We start from the raw sequence: 17,504 nt of genomic DNA on the forward strand, positions 1-17,504 counted from the left end.
AATAGGATAGATGGGAACCAAGGGTATATGAGGTTGTCCATAAAGAAAATGTAAAATAAGAGCAGCAGGGAATGTAATCTTGGTGAATAACATTGAAAAAGCCAAACCTGAAGTCCATGAGAGTATATCTAGAGAGAGAAATGATCAGAACAGAGCAATGTGCCACAAACATTAAGGGAGAGAATTACATGGGAGATGGTTGTTAATTCCTAAGACTTTTTCAGAAACTTCAATATTTTATTTCAAGGATAATGTGTTTTTCATGTTCTAATTTGTGATGATTTCTCACTATTTAGAATGATTCAAAATTATTTACTGACAATATATAATTTTCCTTATTCCTTTTGCAAATCCTAAATATTTAGAATGAAATAGATCTTTAAAGCAAAAATATGATGCCATATCTTAAACTCATCAGTAAACTGATTTTTTTTCAGGATTAAATTATTCTTGACAAGACTCCCATTTACTCAGGGATACAAATTTTGAGGTTGGTTACTTATAACAATGTATATGCCTTACATACTGCAGAGGTGGTAATATCTAATTAATTAATACCTAAACAATAACAATACTACACCTCTTGGAATGGCATGGTCTTAAGAGTACCAAGTACCTTGAAATCTGTTCATAAAATCTATTCAATTGGCACTAGTGTTTTAATGTGGAAAATAGAAAACAAGATGCATAGGACAGAAACATTTATTTATCAGCTATATTGTGAATTCTTTCTTAGACAATCAGATATGGACACTTTAAAATTCCACATTACTCGGAGATCCAAAGGCACAGACACAAGTCATTTATTATTTGTTTTTAAAAAGTGACAAAAGGGAATATTAATTCTGGAATATTTTTAATCAATTTAATACTATTATACATTAGAGAAAAAAATTCTACACACATTCCCTTACAGAGCTGGTAGTTTTATATTTACACAGTGTTATTACAGCAATTTTAAATGTTAATCTATAATACAATAACGTTACTTCAGAAAACATAAAAAAATCGGTTTTTTTAATAGCCATGCTCCCATTTTTGATGAAAGCTATTCAGTTCATTCTAATGTAGTTTAACACTTAAAAAATGCATGAGATATTGCAGTCAGCTTTATAAAGTCTACAACAGAGGCTGTCAGGCAGAATAGACAGAGGGCTCATCATCACTTATGTCTGAATCATCTTCATCAACTCCTTCAATCACTGATTTCTTCCCTTTACAACAGGATACAACTAATCCGATCAAGAATACCTATAAATTTAAATAAACCATATGTTATTTCTCAAATCTAAAGTCATTCAGAAAATAATGAATTTAAAATCTAATGGCATTACTGTGATATAATAAATAAGCTACTAAGGGTCAAATAATCCCTGGGATACCCATACTTACCCCAAGAAAGGCCCAGTTACCAAAATAGTACGCAGCACTAAAGAACCAGAATTTGTGAAGGAACAGGTATGTCCGGGTAACAGTACACTGATCTACAAAAGCAAATAAAAAACAACTGTGAAATAATTTCTTTCTTGAAGTGGATTATTAATACTGTATCTGGAAGTTATTAAACAAAACTAATAACCAAGGTCAAACAGTCAATAAGTATTAGAAATGGGCCTGAAACTTAGATCTGTCTCCAAAGCAGACTCTTTCAATCCCCTATTATAGTTTCAATTATCAACTAATATGACATATTTTAAAAAATGAATGCCACCAATGCAATCCCAACTCTTATGTATAAAAAAATTATACTGGCTAGTTCAATGTATTTAAAAGAGAAATATCATTTTAACCAGGAATGTCAGACATGTTCTAAAGCAAAGCAGATGACATTTTCCTAATGAACATTAAAAGAACAAAGTAATCAGATGTGGTTAGTAGTAAGCTGCACTTTTCTAAGCATCCAATTTTCAGAACAGCTTAAACTTGAGAGGTTCTTCGAGCTTTTTTTTCCCTAAAAAATACAAAAATCATTATATACTGATATGCTTACTATCTGAACTTCAGATAGCATTATAGCTTGAATTAAAAATAAACCATATACTTTCCTTTTTCCAAAAAAAATAAAAATAAAAATTACTTCTTAAAGGGCAAGTGGCAGATAAAAGAAAACCCTTACCTTACAAAGCAACTTCTTTTCAGTCTATTAATTACAGAAGAGATTATGATTTCTTCATATTTTTATCCAAAAAGGACAGTGGCAAAAAAATTCTACATGCAATTAGGAGACCAATATCACATCCTGTTGCTGACTAAGAAAATGCACTGTTGATTTCTAATTTTATGAACTCTCTTCTTAGCTTCAATAAATAAGTACTAGTTTCTCTTAAAACATAAAATTGAACTGGGAATTTTGTAGTCCAGTTTATTTCATAAAGGATCTAATACACTTCATTTTTTGGCCATCGTATGGTTTTCTGAAAAGTAATATTTAGGTTGTATTTTATCAAAATACAAGGCCTATTAGGTAAAGCTTTAGATATTATGGAAATCTTTAGATAATCTAAATCTTACCTATTCTAACCCCTTCCACTGTACTTCAACATTTACTTCTACTGCTCAATACCAAACTGTACAAAGCAGTTTTAATAGAGTAGCAGCCTCTTCCTTTCATAAGCAAGGACCACCGATCTAATGCTGGTCTACTGATTTTTAAGGAGCCTCCTTTGTATTTGCTCTTTTTCTAAACAGAAAGGTCTCCAATGAATATCCAAAGCTCCCTATGAAAAATCAAAATGGCTTCACGTAACAGTGGGTGAACAAATGTTCCCCGTCTCTCCTACAGTGGTGACTGGCACTCAAGATTACAGCTTTACACGGCACGCTGGGAGTTCAGTTGAGCAGAAGAGACTCCCGGACAGGACATTTGTAGTCCCTTACTCTGCTCCCACAACATGTTACTCTCACCTCCACTACAGAACTTTCTTCATGGTAATATGTCACTTCAACTAATCACTTTTTCAATGAGATAAGCCTGCGTATTCCAAAGAACCTATCAGTCTCACATTCACATTCAATGATTACTGAAGTAAACCAAATTTTTAAAAAGGGGTATTTCATATAAAAATCACATTGCTATATAATGCATTTTCTAATTCTTAGACTAAAATCTAATGAGATTCCATGGGTGTCAAAATAAGACACCTGAATTTATTTCAAAAATGAAAAGTATAAAATGTCCAGCACAAGCTCAGACTCTGACAGACTTGGTGTCACATACCACGTGGCCACGTCTCTGCCATGTGAGTAGGCAATCTGAACTGTTGAAACTGTGCTTATAAAATGAGGACCAGACCACAGTTCCTTACAGGGTCATTCTAAAGAACAAATGAGGTACAGTTGTCCTTTGGTAAACACAGAAGACTGATTTCAGAACCCCTGCAGATACCCAAGTCCCTTATATAAAATGGCACAGCACTGCATATAACGTATTATTTGCACATGGACCACAATAGAGTATACCTACATCTCATTTCATTCGCATGGATTCAGCACAGTGCTCAGTACGTGGCAAATTCAGGTTTTGATTTACAAAACTTTCTGTGATATTTTTTCAAATATTTTCGATCTGCAGATGGTTGAATCCATGGACATGAAAACGCAAATAAGGCCAACTCTACATCAAAATCCTTATGCAAAGTGACAGTAATAATTTTTTTTCCTTTCAAGGAATAACCCATGTTAAAGGACACAATTCTCAAGAGATGCTCAAACAGTAGCAAGAAAAACAACTAATTTTACGATTTTAAAAGTATGTCCAATAGTAGTATGACAAATAATTGCTTAGACATTAGTATCATGACTATTTTGTATATGTTCATTTTTCTTTCTCTATAGTCAAAACAGATACAAATGGGTTTGTTGAAATTTAAATGTGTATAATTTAGTAACAGAAAACCTGCTAAAGAGTTATAAACCTTTAAATAAAAATAATCAATGTTAATATTTCAAAAATGAAGACAGGCTGGGGCTTATGCAAAAATGTCTGTTCACAATTATTTTAAAATCAAGAACAGTATCTTCTACTACTTAAATATTACATGAGTTACACTATACAAGTATAAACTTGTTTGAAAAAAGTCATTAAACCTTCTCAACTTTGCTAACACTATAAATTTTAAAAATAAAATTGTTATTACTCCTTTTCATACCTAAAGATATTTTGGGGGTCAGAACTTGACTGAATTCAAAATTTCCGGGCCAGATCAGGGATTACAAAACAGAGAAGTGAGTTGGCAGAGCAAGTAAAATCAAATAGTTTTCGCAGAGGTCTAATAAACCACTCAGTGACATTTTAAATTGGCTTATACCTCCCAATTCTTTTGCCCTACACACACACACACACACAAATATTTTTTTCTATCACATTTTCTACCACATTTACCATTTTTAAAGATTGTAGATTTAATACAAGCCTTCTAAAATAAGATAAAAAGGTAAAATCACTGTTAGTGTTTGGCTTTGTTGTTGAAAAATATGACACTAGACCACAAATCCATGCACATAATGTGTATGTAAGAGCTCTTTATGGTTATCCTTATATGCACACATATATTTATATTTAATGGCCTGTCCATCAGAGAATTTTGGTTAATAAGCCCCATGCATATATTTCATATTCCAGTGATGATTCCACACTGAAAAACGCAGGGGGGCTTCCCTCCTTACCATCTGCCATCTCCCAGCTGCTCACCTGAATCACACATATCTAGGAGGTCTTTTACACTTATCTAAAAAAAAATTCTGACTATTTTGAACTTTGGCCTTTAAAGTAAATTTAAGTTGCTGAATGTTTCATTTAGGGATTGTGTTCTAAAATCAGAAGTGCTCAGGAGACTACTTCTGACTTTTCTTCCCCAAAAGAACATATTAAAAAGCTCCAATTAAAGAATACATGTTAACAATGAAAAACTGAAAATAGGGTTCAGATAAAAATGTTCTTTTCTAATGAAAGGTAGCTACACAAAATTAAAAAAATATATAAGAGCCTAGAAAGCACATCTCAAAGACATGAATAAAATCAGACTTTTGAATCACACTACCTCACACCCTCCCTTTCTTCTCACTATCATCAAACTAGATAAGTAACAGAAAGTGCACATAAACCATTATTTTTCAGGCAACAGCAGCCTTTATAAATACAGTAGTTCCTCTCTAAATCGCGGCCTCATTGTATCATGGGATTTTTTAAAATATTATATTTATCGCAAATTTTTCGCTATTTCGTAGGATTTTGTGGTACTGTATACGTATGTTGTTAAAGTTACGTAGGTTTAAGAGTGTAGAATTAGTTTAAGAATGTAAGTAGTGTTTAACCCTGGCTGCTGTGGCTCAGTGGATTGAGCATTGGCCTGCGAACCAAGTGTCGCTGGTTTGATTCCCAGTCAGGGCACATGACTAGGTTACAGGTCAGTCCCCAGTTGGGGGCACAAGTGAGAGGCAACCACACAGTGATGTTTTTCTCCCTCTCTTTCTCCTTTCCCCTCTCTCTAAAAATAAACAAGCAAATAAATAAATAAATTTTTTAAAAAAAGAACATTAGTAGCGTTTATAAAAGTGTGGAAAAGGTTAATAAGGGAGTGGATAAAGTTAATAAGGGACTGGGAATGGTTTATAAGTGTGTGGGAAGGGTTTATAAAGCCTTAAAATATATATAAATACTAAAATAAATGTAAGGTTCCTACTTCGTGGATTTTCACCTATCGCGGGGAGAGGGGGTCTAAAACGTAATACCCGCGATAAGTGAGGGAATACTGTATATCTAAGAAATTCTATATTACATATTTCATTTTTCCTTTTAGACTACTTGTATGTCATTGTTGATGTATTCTGACTGACACTGAGATAAATGTATTAAGTATGATAAATACAGCATTTTAAATGTATTTTTAAAACAGCATTTAGTATTGATTTAAGACACAATTAAGTCATCATCATGTTTTATCTTCACTTGAAATCAACTTAGAATTAAATATACTCTATATCTGTGCTTTATTTATAATAAGTCCTTGTATTGCATACACATATATAGAGAGGGCATTTGAGAAAACTCATCTACCATGGCAAACAGATTTTAAAGCAAGTATTTTGTTTGACTAGTGGCAAACTGGCAGGAAGGATTGGGCTATTTAAAATGCCATGTAATTTCTCATGCCTGTCCATGATTTTGCTAACTTTGGTTTCTGACTGAGGTCTTGCTACTATTTAATATTTATAATAGACATATAAACCTTAACTGTATACTGGCTAAAGAACTTGGACTTTATTGTGACATGATTAGAAATTATTTATTAAATTGTTTTAAGAAAGGGAATTACATGAGTGGAATGTAGATTGACTGTGAGAACTGAGTATAAGAGGTTCACCAAGTCAGAAGACAATCCAAGTCAAAACATGAGCTGTCAGAATAGAAAGGAAGGTTGGATCTGGGAGATATCTGGAAATAAAATCCCAGTTAATCATTGTTTTTTTACTGTCAAAGGAATTTATAGCATATGAAATATATAGACATAAGATTTGAGAAACTAGCAACATACATCCAAATAAAAAGGAGAGCAAATAAAAAATTAAAATATGTAATAAAAATCAAAGTTGTATATTTATCTTAAAATTTTAAATGGCATACAGTTAAATCAATGTTTTGTTAAATCTCACTGTAGAAGCTGGATAAAAAGAAAAGATTGATGAATATCGAAAATCATAGAAATTCTATAGCCAATGGGATGTAAAGTACAGTATAGGAAGTAGTAGTTGAAGAACTTACACCCATGACCCATGGACATGAAAATGGTGGAGGAATTGCCTGAGGGAGTGGGGGTGCTGGGTGGAGGGGGGCGAAAGGGGAAAAATCAGGACAAGTGTAGTAGCATAATCAATAAATATAATTTTTAAAAAGATAGAAATTCTAAAAGAAATAGTTTTATTATATTGGTAAAAACAAAAACTTTTTTATTTTATGAAAAAAATTAAATAGACTTTTGGGTCAACCCAATACAAATATAGAAATTGAATCAGCCAATAAAAGGTAGCACTTGCCAGATTTTTTTTGCACTAAAGAATGAGTTTTATAGTGATTTAAAAGAACTAGCATACTTTGTGTTTGGCATCTGAAAAAAGGAGGATTAAATATTTGGATGGCCTCTATAGGTTCTGTTTTCTTGTTTTCACATTCTATTTTATATTTTTTAAATTATTTACAAACTATGTGTCTCTTTATGGACTTTATTTCCATTTTTATAATTCTTATACAGAAAGTGAGGGGAAAAGACTATCTCTCACGGACTTAGTATCTTAGATAAATGTTTTCAGAAGGATAGGTTCTAGCGGTTCTGTGAAAACAGGCTAACCTGTCTATTTGTTGTCAAAAGCGAAACAGCTTGGCAAACAATTTATATTTATAGAGAAATGTATTCTGAATCACTCATGGGCTTGTTTACTCTAGAACTTAGTGTTTTAACTACTTTCTAAAAGGCGCTGATGCACATTTTACTTTATTAATTTTCCCCTAACATTTAGTTATTTAACATAATTCTCACTTTTCCCCTTTGTACTTCCTATCTATGATTATAATCCTGCTTTAGCTTTTTAAGTTTCAGTCTGCTTAAATTTTTGTAATTCATGTACTTAGTTTAAAATATCAGTTTTTATTTAATCATCATCTGCTAACTTGTAAAATTATATCCTAAAGTTAAAATCTACAACTATAGATCATTTGATTATTGTTAAGGCTATCTACACATATTATGTTACGAAATACACTTGATCAAAATAACCACCCTAAAATTAAGTTTGATATACACATATCATTTCATTTCCAGTTACTTTAATGTACAAATAAGACAACACAAGTTTCTCATCAAGGTGATAACTTGGTAAGTTACATAAATGACTAGTCACTATGTTGTAAGTCAACTGTAACTGAAAATTTTTTTAAAATTTAAAAAGACAATACAAGTTTACTTCAAGAAAGGTAAAAGAATTAAATAAGACAGCAGAAGTAAGACTTTGGGTTCATGAATTTTTAAAAATGATCCTTCAGAAACATATTACCTTACTTTGTCCCTTACTATATTCTCCAAATATTTAGTGCTCCTGCCACAATTTATTGTTACAATAACTTGCCAAATATATTTATGTCTCTGTGCCTTGTTAATGAAGGTTTCTTTTCTGCTTGGAATATCCTCAGTTTTTTCAGTTTATTTAGATTTATCTTATGCTTCTGGCCTCAGGCTAAATGTTTTGGGCAGAATAAATCATTACCCCCTTTTCATTCCCTACAGTATTTTGTTTATAATTTCAATATAGCTTGCTACTTTTCTATCTAGTACGATTATTTATTTTCATATCCAAAACCCTTAGGCTGTATGCTTTCAAAGGTAGGGACTGTAGGTGTTTCCTGACACTTTCTCTCCAAAAGCTACCCAAGTACTTACAATGGCTATTGTGTCTGCCTATTAAAGAACAATGACCTTTCATCTTTCTATTTTGACTCAAATAATTATATTTATTTTACTTTTAATAACTTTTTAAAACTGTTTTATTCACATTAAAACAACAGATTAAGTAACAATTAAAGAATATAAAACTAGAAATGCAAAGGTCCTTTTGCTATAATGGCATAAAAATTTTAAAGTAATTTCTAATTTGTTCAGTTGACTTACTTTTCACAGATATATTATGCATTATCTGTCAAAAATAAATTAAGTAGTATTGTCACTTGAAGAAAACTTTGTTAAGCCAGCAATAAGACACTCTTTATAAATTTACTAAATTGTTCTATTCATTAAAATATTATTTTAAATACAAGGAACCTAAACTATTTTTAGATGAATAATTCTCTTTTGAATGATAAACATTATAAACACTTAAAACTAGGGTTTCAGTAATATTTTCTACATATTTAATAAATGCAGAGCCACCTTAAGTATTTATATAAACACAGTATTTCTTAAAAAATCTCTAAAATGTACTTAAAATTGATGAATCAATATATGTAGCTTTAGAAATCACTGCTTTAATATTTTTCAGAAATACTTTTAAGTATACAACTGCAAATTATAATGTTTCTAAATCTAAAACTATTCTCCAAAATTCTGTTATTTGCAACAGACATATAAAAAAGATCCAGTGCCCGAGGTACTTATATTATAGTATCATCTATTCAAATCAAATGTTTCCACCAAAATGTCACAAATAGTGCTGATTTTTTTCTCTGCATGCTAAGATTTTCCTAGTTTGCATTTAAATAAATATTGCCACGAGTCCATCACCACACATTCCACTCCATCTCCACCCCATGTATTAAATCTCATACCTTAATTTGCTTCTTCATTTTTCTCTATTGCTTTTTTAAATTTAAAGTATCCTCTTAAAAAAAAAAATCTACCCGGCCACTCCAAATTCAATGGTCCTATTTCTATCATTCTCTTCCAAGGAGATTAGACAGAGAACAGAAAAAAGTTGAGAAATATACATCAAATCCATAAACCTAAAGGGTATGTTCTTGTACTGTAAAATAACATTTCAAAGGATAAGTCAACTGAAATGATTAAGTATTAAACAATAAAGGAAGTAATTTTAAGCATTAAATTAGTTTAGGCTGAAAAAGAAAAATACTGAATGTGATTCATAAAAGTTATTATCAAGTATATCACTTGACTAATGCTTATTGATCCATAATATACAAATTCGCTCAGTTAAAGGCATTTTTAGAGCCCATTTTATGTAAGTGTAACGTAATTCTTAAATCTTGATTTTTTTTTTCAATATTACTACAAGAAATTAAGAAACAGAATCTACTTTAGATCTTCAGGATCACTGCCCTCTTATTTTAAACAATTACAAATCAACTCAACAGTAATTTTTCACTCTACTTGTACTCAGCTAAAAATGACAGCCCAAAGCATTTCAACTATCAACCCTATTTGTGGTGTATGTGTATGCATATTTTAAAGTAAAAAATCTGGGACTAAAGTCATTAAAAAGTAGAACTGGAAAATCAAGTATGTTTATTTATACTAAAAATATTTTTCTAGTATTTCTTCAGGCAGAAAGAGGTACCCATCCCTGTCATATCTGTTTTCCAATCTCCTGTCCTTTCCTCCCAGTCTCAGCCTCTTCTCTATTTCCCTATACATCCTGGACTCTGTGGTTGGTCACTTTATTCTCGACCTCTCAGCTTGTCCTTTGCTTTCCATTCTGCCACAGTCCTACAACCACCTTCCCCAGACAACCTAAGCACTGATGGAGCATAATCATACCAGTTGTAGAGATCTGTTCAACAAAAATAAAAATTAATAATTTCATCCCTGTCCCTTGACATCTTTATCTGTCACTAACTTATCTTCACTCAGTCAGTTCCCTCTTCTGTTCACCTTCATGGCCTATCCAACCTTTTGCCACTTTTTTCAATTTTATGCCCCAGAGCCCACTTAATTCTCAGCAGAAGACCTAAGCTTAACACTTCACAGAAAACAATCATACAGAAATGCCAATGTCCTGCCCACCCTCATGAGTCCCTATCTTTGCTTCCTCCCATGCAAAAAAGTGAACTGACTTGATGTTCTTAATATTACTTCCTCTAGAAATGGATGATATTGGCCCAACATTAATCCTTTGATGTTTTTATTTGACCACTTCCACTCCATTAGGTTTATCTCACCATTTCTAAGTCTCTCCTGATCTTAAAAAAAAAAAAGAAATAGTCCTTGCCTTCTAGTTTCCATCCAATCTCAATCTCTAGTTAAGACTTTCTAGGAAGACTAATGTAAACTCAGTACTACTTTATATTTCTTTTTGTTCAATGCAGTAAGTTTTTATCTCCATTAACATTTTTCACACTTCTTTTCTCTGTATCTCCTTTACCTGCTCTGCCCTTAGATTCTCCTCAGACTTCCAGTCTTCATGCTCTTCTCATCTCTACCCTTAGAATTCCTTACATATACATTAAACTGCTTATACAAAACCTCCACCTGAATGTTCCTGAGACATCAAGTCAACTCATCACTTCTTATATTTTTTCTCTTAGTATGAATTTTTATCTCAGCCTGGTGCTACCAAAATTTACCAAACTATTCAGTAACAAGAAGGCCATTCTAGAACCTTCTATTTCCCTTGTCACTACTCTAAGTAATAAAAAAGTTTAAATTAACCCAAAAAATTTTTTTCATCATTTCATACCTTCATAACCACTGTTTATGTCAGGCTTTCACCATCTCTCCTAGGTTATTATAAATAACCCTCCCTCCAAATACCTCCCAGTTGATTTTGGTGCTCTGTTCTTAATTTCTCAAATCCATTCTCTATATAATTGTTATAAATAAGCTACTGAAAATAAATCAGATCATAACATTTACTTTATTGTTTAAAACTATTGGCTCTTTAGTTACTTCCCAATACCTTTTGTGATCTGACAGCTAACTATTGCAATATCATTTCCTCCCTCTAGCCCCTACCCCCATAATTTAAAAAGCAAATAATGTTTTAAATTCTCTTGAACATATACCTATACAGCTTAAGATCATTTTATGTGTGCATTTTGTTCCTCTGCCTACAAGTCTTCTCTTAATGCAAATACCAGATAAATTCTTTAACCATGAAATGCAGCTCTGCTATCTCTTTTCTGAAGCCTTTTTTTTGACTACCATCCCACGGTGATCTTCTCCAGGTAGAGTTAATTACTTCCTCCTCTAGGCTATCCCTGTATTCTGTACCTATTCCTGTTACTCCATTCACATTCTATAGTTCACCCTGCTAAAAAAACTCAGAATTTACATTTTTCATAATGATACCCATGAATAATTTATGAAGAAAAACACTCTATTTGACATAATATTTTACCCTGAAATAAAAGCATTTTGAATACACAGCAGGAAAAAACTGCAAATTTTGAAAGAATATGGACTCTATAACCAGGACAAAATACTATAATATTCAAACAAAAAAAAATCAACATCACACACATAAAAATTGGGGAAAAAAGTGATTCTCAAAATATACATAAAGTTTAAGAGCACAGGATCACAGAGTTTTTCTCAGAATAGACATGAAATATTTAGCACAGAGCCTGGAACACAATATGCTTTTAAAAGTTCCTGTTATTATCATTAATATTATTATTACTAACTCAAGTGACTACACCTGGATGAATTAAAAGTTGTTCTAGCTCATAGGTATCTTTGATCTTGGTCCTAAAAATTCCACCAAAACTTTTGAGCTTTCCAAGTAAAAAACAAGACACTGAAAGAGTGACTTATTATACTAGTAAATATGATTAAGTAGTTATCTACCTTCATTACTTCATAAGTAACTAATTTACAATGGTCTTTTCCCTAATTAAAATAATTATATCACCAAGGAATTCTATTGAAGAGACTTACCACTTTCTTCTTGCTAAGTTCCTTTGTCACCACATATTAAAACAAATGCATCAAATGACTAACAGCAAAATGCAAGTCAATTCTTTTCTTAAAGAGTTATAAATTCTAAAACAGTTGGTAAGAGTTGCTTTACCTTCAGGGGCATCTGCATCACAACTCTTTGGCACAGAAAGGGTTGAATTGCCTTTGTGGTCATCATAAGTTATATTGCTCTGAAAGATGAAAATATGGTTAAAATTTAATTACATTAAAATTTAATTTTGATTCAGAAGTAATCACATTAACTTCATACTTTGTCTTCTAATAATTTACATCTAATTAATATTCTAAAAGGTAAGTTTTAAGATAAATTTAATATCAGGACTTTTTTGCAACAATCTTTAGGTTCTGTGCTGAACAACAGAGCTCCTTCCCAGAGAAAGAACCTATGTATTTTTCCACAGTGGAACAAGGAAAAAGTATCATTGGTCCATGCAAAAGCATGGTCTTCATTCATAGAAAGTTGTTTAAAAAGCATGACTTAGAAAACTAGGTGCAGGGATGAGGCAAGAAGAGAATAAAAAGGTATAAGAAGTGAGATGGATGGATTCAGGTGATCTAGCATCGTGTTTCCCAAACTCAGGTCACTCGTGTACCTCCATCACAATTGCTTCACCCACATTATTGCTTAACATTTTTCAATGAACTAAATTCTCAATATTTATCTACACTATGCATAGTATTAATTAAGGAACTGACATGCTAGTAAGATGTTTTTTCTTCCTAATTACATGTTGAAGCAAAAAAGAAAGGAGGATAAACCACAGGATAAAAAAAGGAGTGATCTGGGCAGACTAGATTAATAATGAAGATTCTATTAAAGAAAGGCTTAAACCTGACCCAGGAACATGGATTTGATTTGAATTGTTAGAAAGTAGAACAAGAGGTACTTTGGGAAAAGGAAACAAACTAAACAAAGGTTGAATCAGATATTAACAAAATATTTCAAATTTCAAAAAACCCAAACTAGCTACCCAGTCACAACTAGGAACCATAGCTGGCTGCTGAAACATCAACATGAAGAAATCAGTGTTACAGAGCCCTGGCTGCTGTGGCTCAGTGGATTGAGCATCAGCGTGCGAGCCAAGTGTCGCTGGTTCAATTCCCAGTCAGGGCACATGACGAGGTTGTACGTCAGGACCCCAGTTGGGAGTGCAAGTGAGAGGCAACCACACAGTGATTTTTCTCTCCCTCTCTTTCTCTTTTCCCCTCTCTCTAAAAATAAAATAAACAAACAAATAAATAAGTCATTAAAAAAAAAAAAGAAAGAAATCAGTGTTACAAGTAAAAGGATACCCATTATGGTAAAAGCCCAGTTACCCACAAATAAAACATTTATAAAGCATCTCCTATGGGATTCATAGTACTTAAGAACAAGTAATTTGCTCACCAAAACTTTTTGAGGAGCCATATTAATAAAATTACTTAAAATGTTATTTTAAAAGAAATCTTAAAGGTTTTAATAACATTTAATAAGCTGCTGAGATAAAGCTCAGTAGCTTAGCACCATGGGATCCATTTAAAAACTACTTTAATGAACTTTAGTGTGTTATTTTTAAAAAGAACTAGTATGAAACAATGGAATTGAAAATCAGTTTTGGCAAAACTAAATTTAATCTGGTGAGCTAATATCTTATGTGGCCTCCACATATTAAAAACTGCTTTTAAATATGAGTATCTTTGAAATACCAAAATAATGAAGACTTCCAGTCAAGATGGCAGCATAAACATGGCTCACCTCCTTACACAACCACATCAAAATTACAACAAAAATATAGAACAACCATCACTCAGAACCATCAGAAATCGAGTTGAATGGAAGTCTTACAACTACAGAATTGAAGAAACCACATCCATCCAGAATGGCAGGAGGGGCAGAGATATGGAATGGGCTGGTCCCACATCCACATGTGGTGGATAAAAATTCGGGAAGGATATCTCAGGAGTGAGGATTCGAAGTGCCACACCAGGATCCCCAGCCCAGAGTTCCACTGCCAGGAAGGTAAGTTCCCACAACTTCTGGCTGCAAAAATATCAGGGATTGAGTCACGGGGAAGAAACTGGTGAAGTCCCAAGTAGTTCCTCTTAAAGAATCTAGACACAAACTTACTTGGACTCACTCTCTTAGCTTCAGCACTGGGGTAGCAGCTTGAAAGGCACCAGTGGCATACAAGAAGAAACTGACATTTCTGGAATCAAGGCAAGAGTGGGCGGGAGGACAGTTTTCTCCCAGAAAGAAGGCAGGCAGAGGCTAATGTCCCTTCACTGAACCCTCCCCCACAGAACCATAGAGTAACAGAGCCAGGAGGCTGGTGCCATTTCTGAGACTCCATCATCCTGGTTAACACTATTTGCCCTGCTCTGGAAATCCTCAGAGACTTCCTCTCACCCAATTTACGGGCAGTCCAAGCTACTTTTATATATGAATAGCTGGTCTTGGCTCACTGCTTCATAACTTCCTAAAACCTTTCAAACAAGCAACAACCAGCCTCAGTTAACCCCTAGCTCCTCTATCACTTGCTAAGTGGCCCCACGAATGGCACTAGCAGCAGTCAGTCTAGATTTATAGCTTGGATTCCCCTGAGAATCTTTAAGCCCAGTACAAGTAGCAGCCATCTGAGATTGCTCAATAGCTCAGACATGGTGGCCCTGGGCAAAATACAGGTGGGGGCTGACCTTGGCTTCCACTGACCTGGAAACCCCAAGGCCTGCACACCCAGTGGATAGCTACAGACCACGTTGGAGCACCACCACCCCGCCCCTGTACAGCTGATCCTCCACAGAAGGAAGAACTTGCTGGTTAGTGGTGGTCACAGCCAATCCTTGCAGCTGACTGGCCTGAGTAAATCCCTCCCATTGACCTGCCAACAGCAATCAAAGTTCAACTACAAGAGGAGGGTGTACTCAGCCCACATGAAGGGGACACCTCGAATACCCAGCTTGGAGGATAAGGGACGCTGAGCCACTGAACCTTACAGGACACCTACTATTTTAAGACACACTACCAAGACAGGGAGTCATAGAGCAGCTCTACCTAATACATAGAAACAAAAACAGGGAGGCTGCCAAAAGGAGGAGGCAAAGAAACATGGCTCAAATAAAAGAACAGGTCAAAAGTCCAGAAAAAGAACTAAACAAAGGGATATAAGCAATCTATCAGATGCAGAGTTCAAAACACTGGTTATAAGGATGCTCAGGGAACTTAGTGAGGACCTTAACACCATAAAAAAGATCCAGTCAGAAATGAAGGAGACTAACTGAAATACAGATTAATTTACAGGGAAACAACAGTAGAGTGGATAAAGCTGAGAATCAAATCAATGGTTGGAAACATAAGGAAGCAAAGTACAACCAATCAGAACAACAAGAAGAAAAAAAATCCAAAAACCCAGGATAAGCAGCCTATGAGACAACTTAAAATGGTTCAACATTCACATCATAGGGATGCCAGAAGGAGAAGAGAAAGTTCAAGAAAATCTATTTGAAAACATAATGAAAAAAACTCCCCCAATTTGGTGAAGGAAACAGACATGTAAGTCCAGGATGCACAGTCCCAAACAAGATGGATGAAAGAGGTCCACTCTAAGACTCATCATAATTAACATGCCAAAGGTTAAAGATAAAGAGAGAATCTTAAAAGCAGCAAAAGAAGTTAGTTACCTACACAGGAGTTCCCAAAGACTATCAGCTGATTTCTCAAAATAAACTTTGCAGGCTAGAAGGGATTGGCAAGAAATATTCAAAGTCATGAGAAGCAAGGATCTATAGTCAAGATTGCTCTACCCAACAGAGCTATCATTTAGAATTCAAAGGCAAATAAAGAGTTTTCCAGACAAGAAAAAACTAAAAGCGTTCATCATCACCAAACCACTATCGTATGAAATGTTAAAGGGGACTTATCTAAGAAAAAGAAAAAGATCAAAACTAAGAATTAAAAAATGGCAACAATTATGTACCTATCAACAATTCAATCCAAAAAACAAACCAAACAAACAAGAAGAGACATAATTATGGATTTGGAGAGCGTTTTAATGGTTACCAGATGGGTGGGATTGTGGGGGAATGAGTGAAGAGGTGAGGAGATTAAGAAGTACAAATAGGTAGTTACAGAATAGCCATGGAGATGTAAAGTACAGTATAGGAAATGGAGTAGCCAAAGAACTTAACATACATGACCCATGGATAGGAACAATGGTGTGGGCATTGTCTGAGAAACTGGGAGTGCTGGGTGGGAGGGGGCAAAGTGGTAAAATTGGGACAACTATAATAGCATAATCAATAAAATATAATAAAAGAAAAATTTAAAAAGAAAAAAAAATCAAAATAATACATTTTTCTAATTTGCACTTACCTCTGTTAAGTAATTTTGGCTTCCATACATAACATACTGGGGAGCAAGACTATAAATCATATAACTAGTGTGGAGGACAATAAGCAGAAGTATCATGCAGAGAAATAAGAGTGCCTGGGGTCTGGTTCTACCTCTTCTGATTTTATATAACTGAAAAGTAAAAAGACAGTAACAATATTTCAGCAATATGTTTTATTTGTAAGGCACTAAGTCCTGCTCATGTGTTAGAGGGTAATGAACATAGTTGAATCAACCATTTCTTTTTTTTTTTTCAAATACTAAGAATTCTTAATCATTCCCAATAATTATAAGAATTATTAAGACAATTTTCTCCATGCAAAGCTTTTAGTTTTAGACTTGTTTATTTTAAAATCACGGCAAAGCATCTATATCCAAAGGAACATATAAATGGTTTATTAAAAACGAGACCTGGAAAATGTATCAGTATTTACATGGTCTGTTTCCAGACAAATGTTCTAAATTTATTATGCAGATAGCATCCGTTAGAAGTTTATAGAGCTAAGGAGAATTGTGAACTACCCCTATCTAAAGACTAGAAGAATCAGTTTAAACTATAAGTCTTAGTAATGTGTTTGTGGTTTTATGTAATATTACTGCACAAGAATAGACACGTCACATGTTTATAAATACTCAGTTCTATTAAATACTCATTCTCATACTGTCATAAAATATAGTTTATGATAATTTATGACAGTCTGACTACATATTTTCATATGTAC

At 33.5% G+C, this 17,504-nt stretch overlaps 1 protein-coding gene across 1 annotated transcript in view; it reads right to left on the bottom strand.

The window, feature by feature from the left end:
• Positions 1–686: 686 nt before the first annotated feature.
• LMBRD1 (LMBR1 domain containing 1) overlaps positions 687–17,504 on the bottom strand; it is a 106,778-nt gene continuing 89,960 nt past the window's right edge. Inside the window, exons 13-16 of the mRNA XM_090280502.1 lie at positions 16,765–16,914; positions 12,508–12,586; positions 1,393–1,484; positions 687–1,251 (exon numbers count right to left, since the gene is read on the bottom strand). Of these exons, the coding sequence (XP_090136628.1) occupies positions 1,135–1,251; positions 1,393–1,484; positions 12,508–12,586; positions 16,765–16,914 (438 nt within the window). The 3' untranslated portion in view covers positions 687–1,134. The remainder of the gene's footprint in view (positions 1,252–1,392; positions 1,485–12,507; positions 12,587–16,764; positions 16,915–17,504) is intronic.

This window comes from Furipterus horrens, unplaced genomic scaffold (genome assembly GCF_987537825.1).
Source record: "Furipterus horrens unplaced genomic scaffold, mFurHor1.1.pri manual_scaffold_6, whole genome shotgun sequence".
Classification (NCBI taxonomy): Eukaryota; Metazoa; Chordata; class Mammalia; order Chiroptera; family Furipteridae; genus Furipterus; species Furipterus horrens.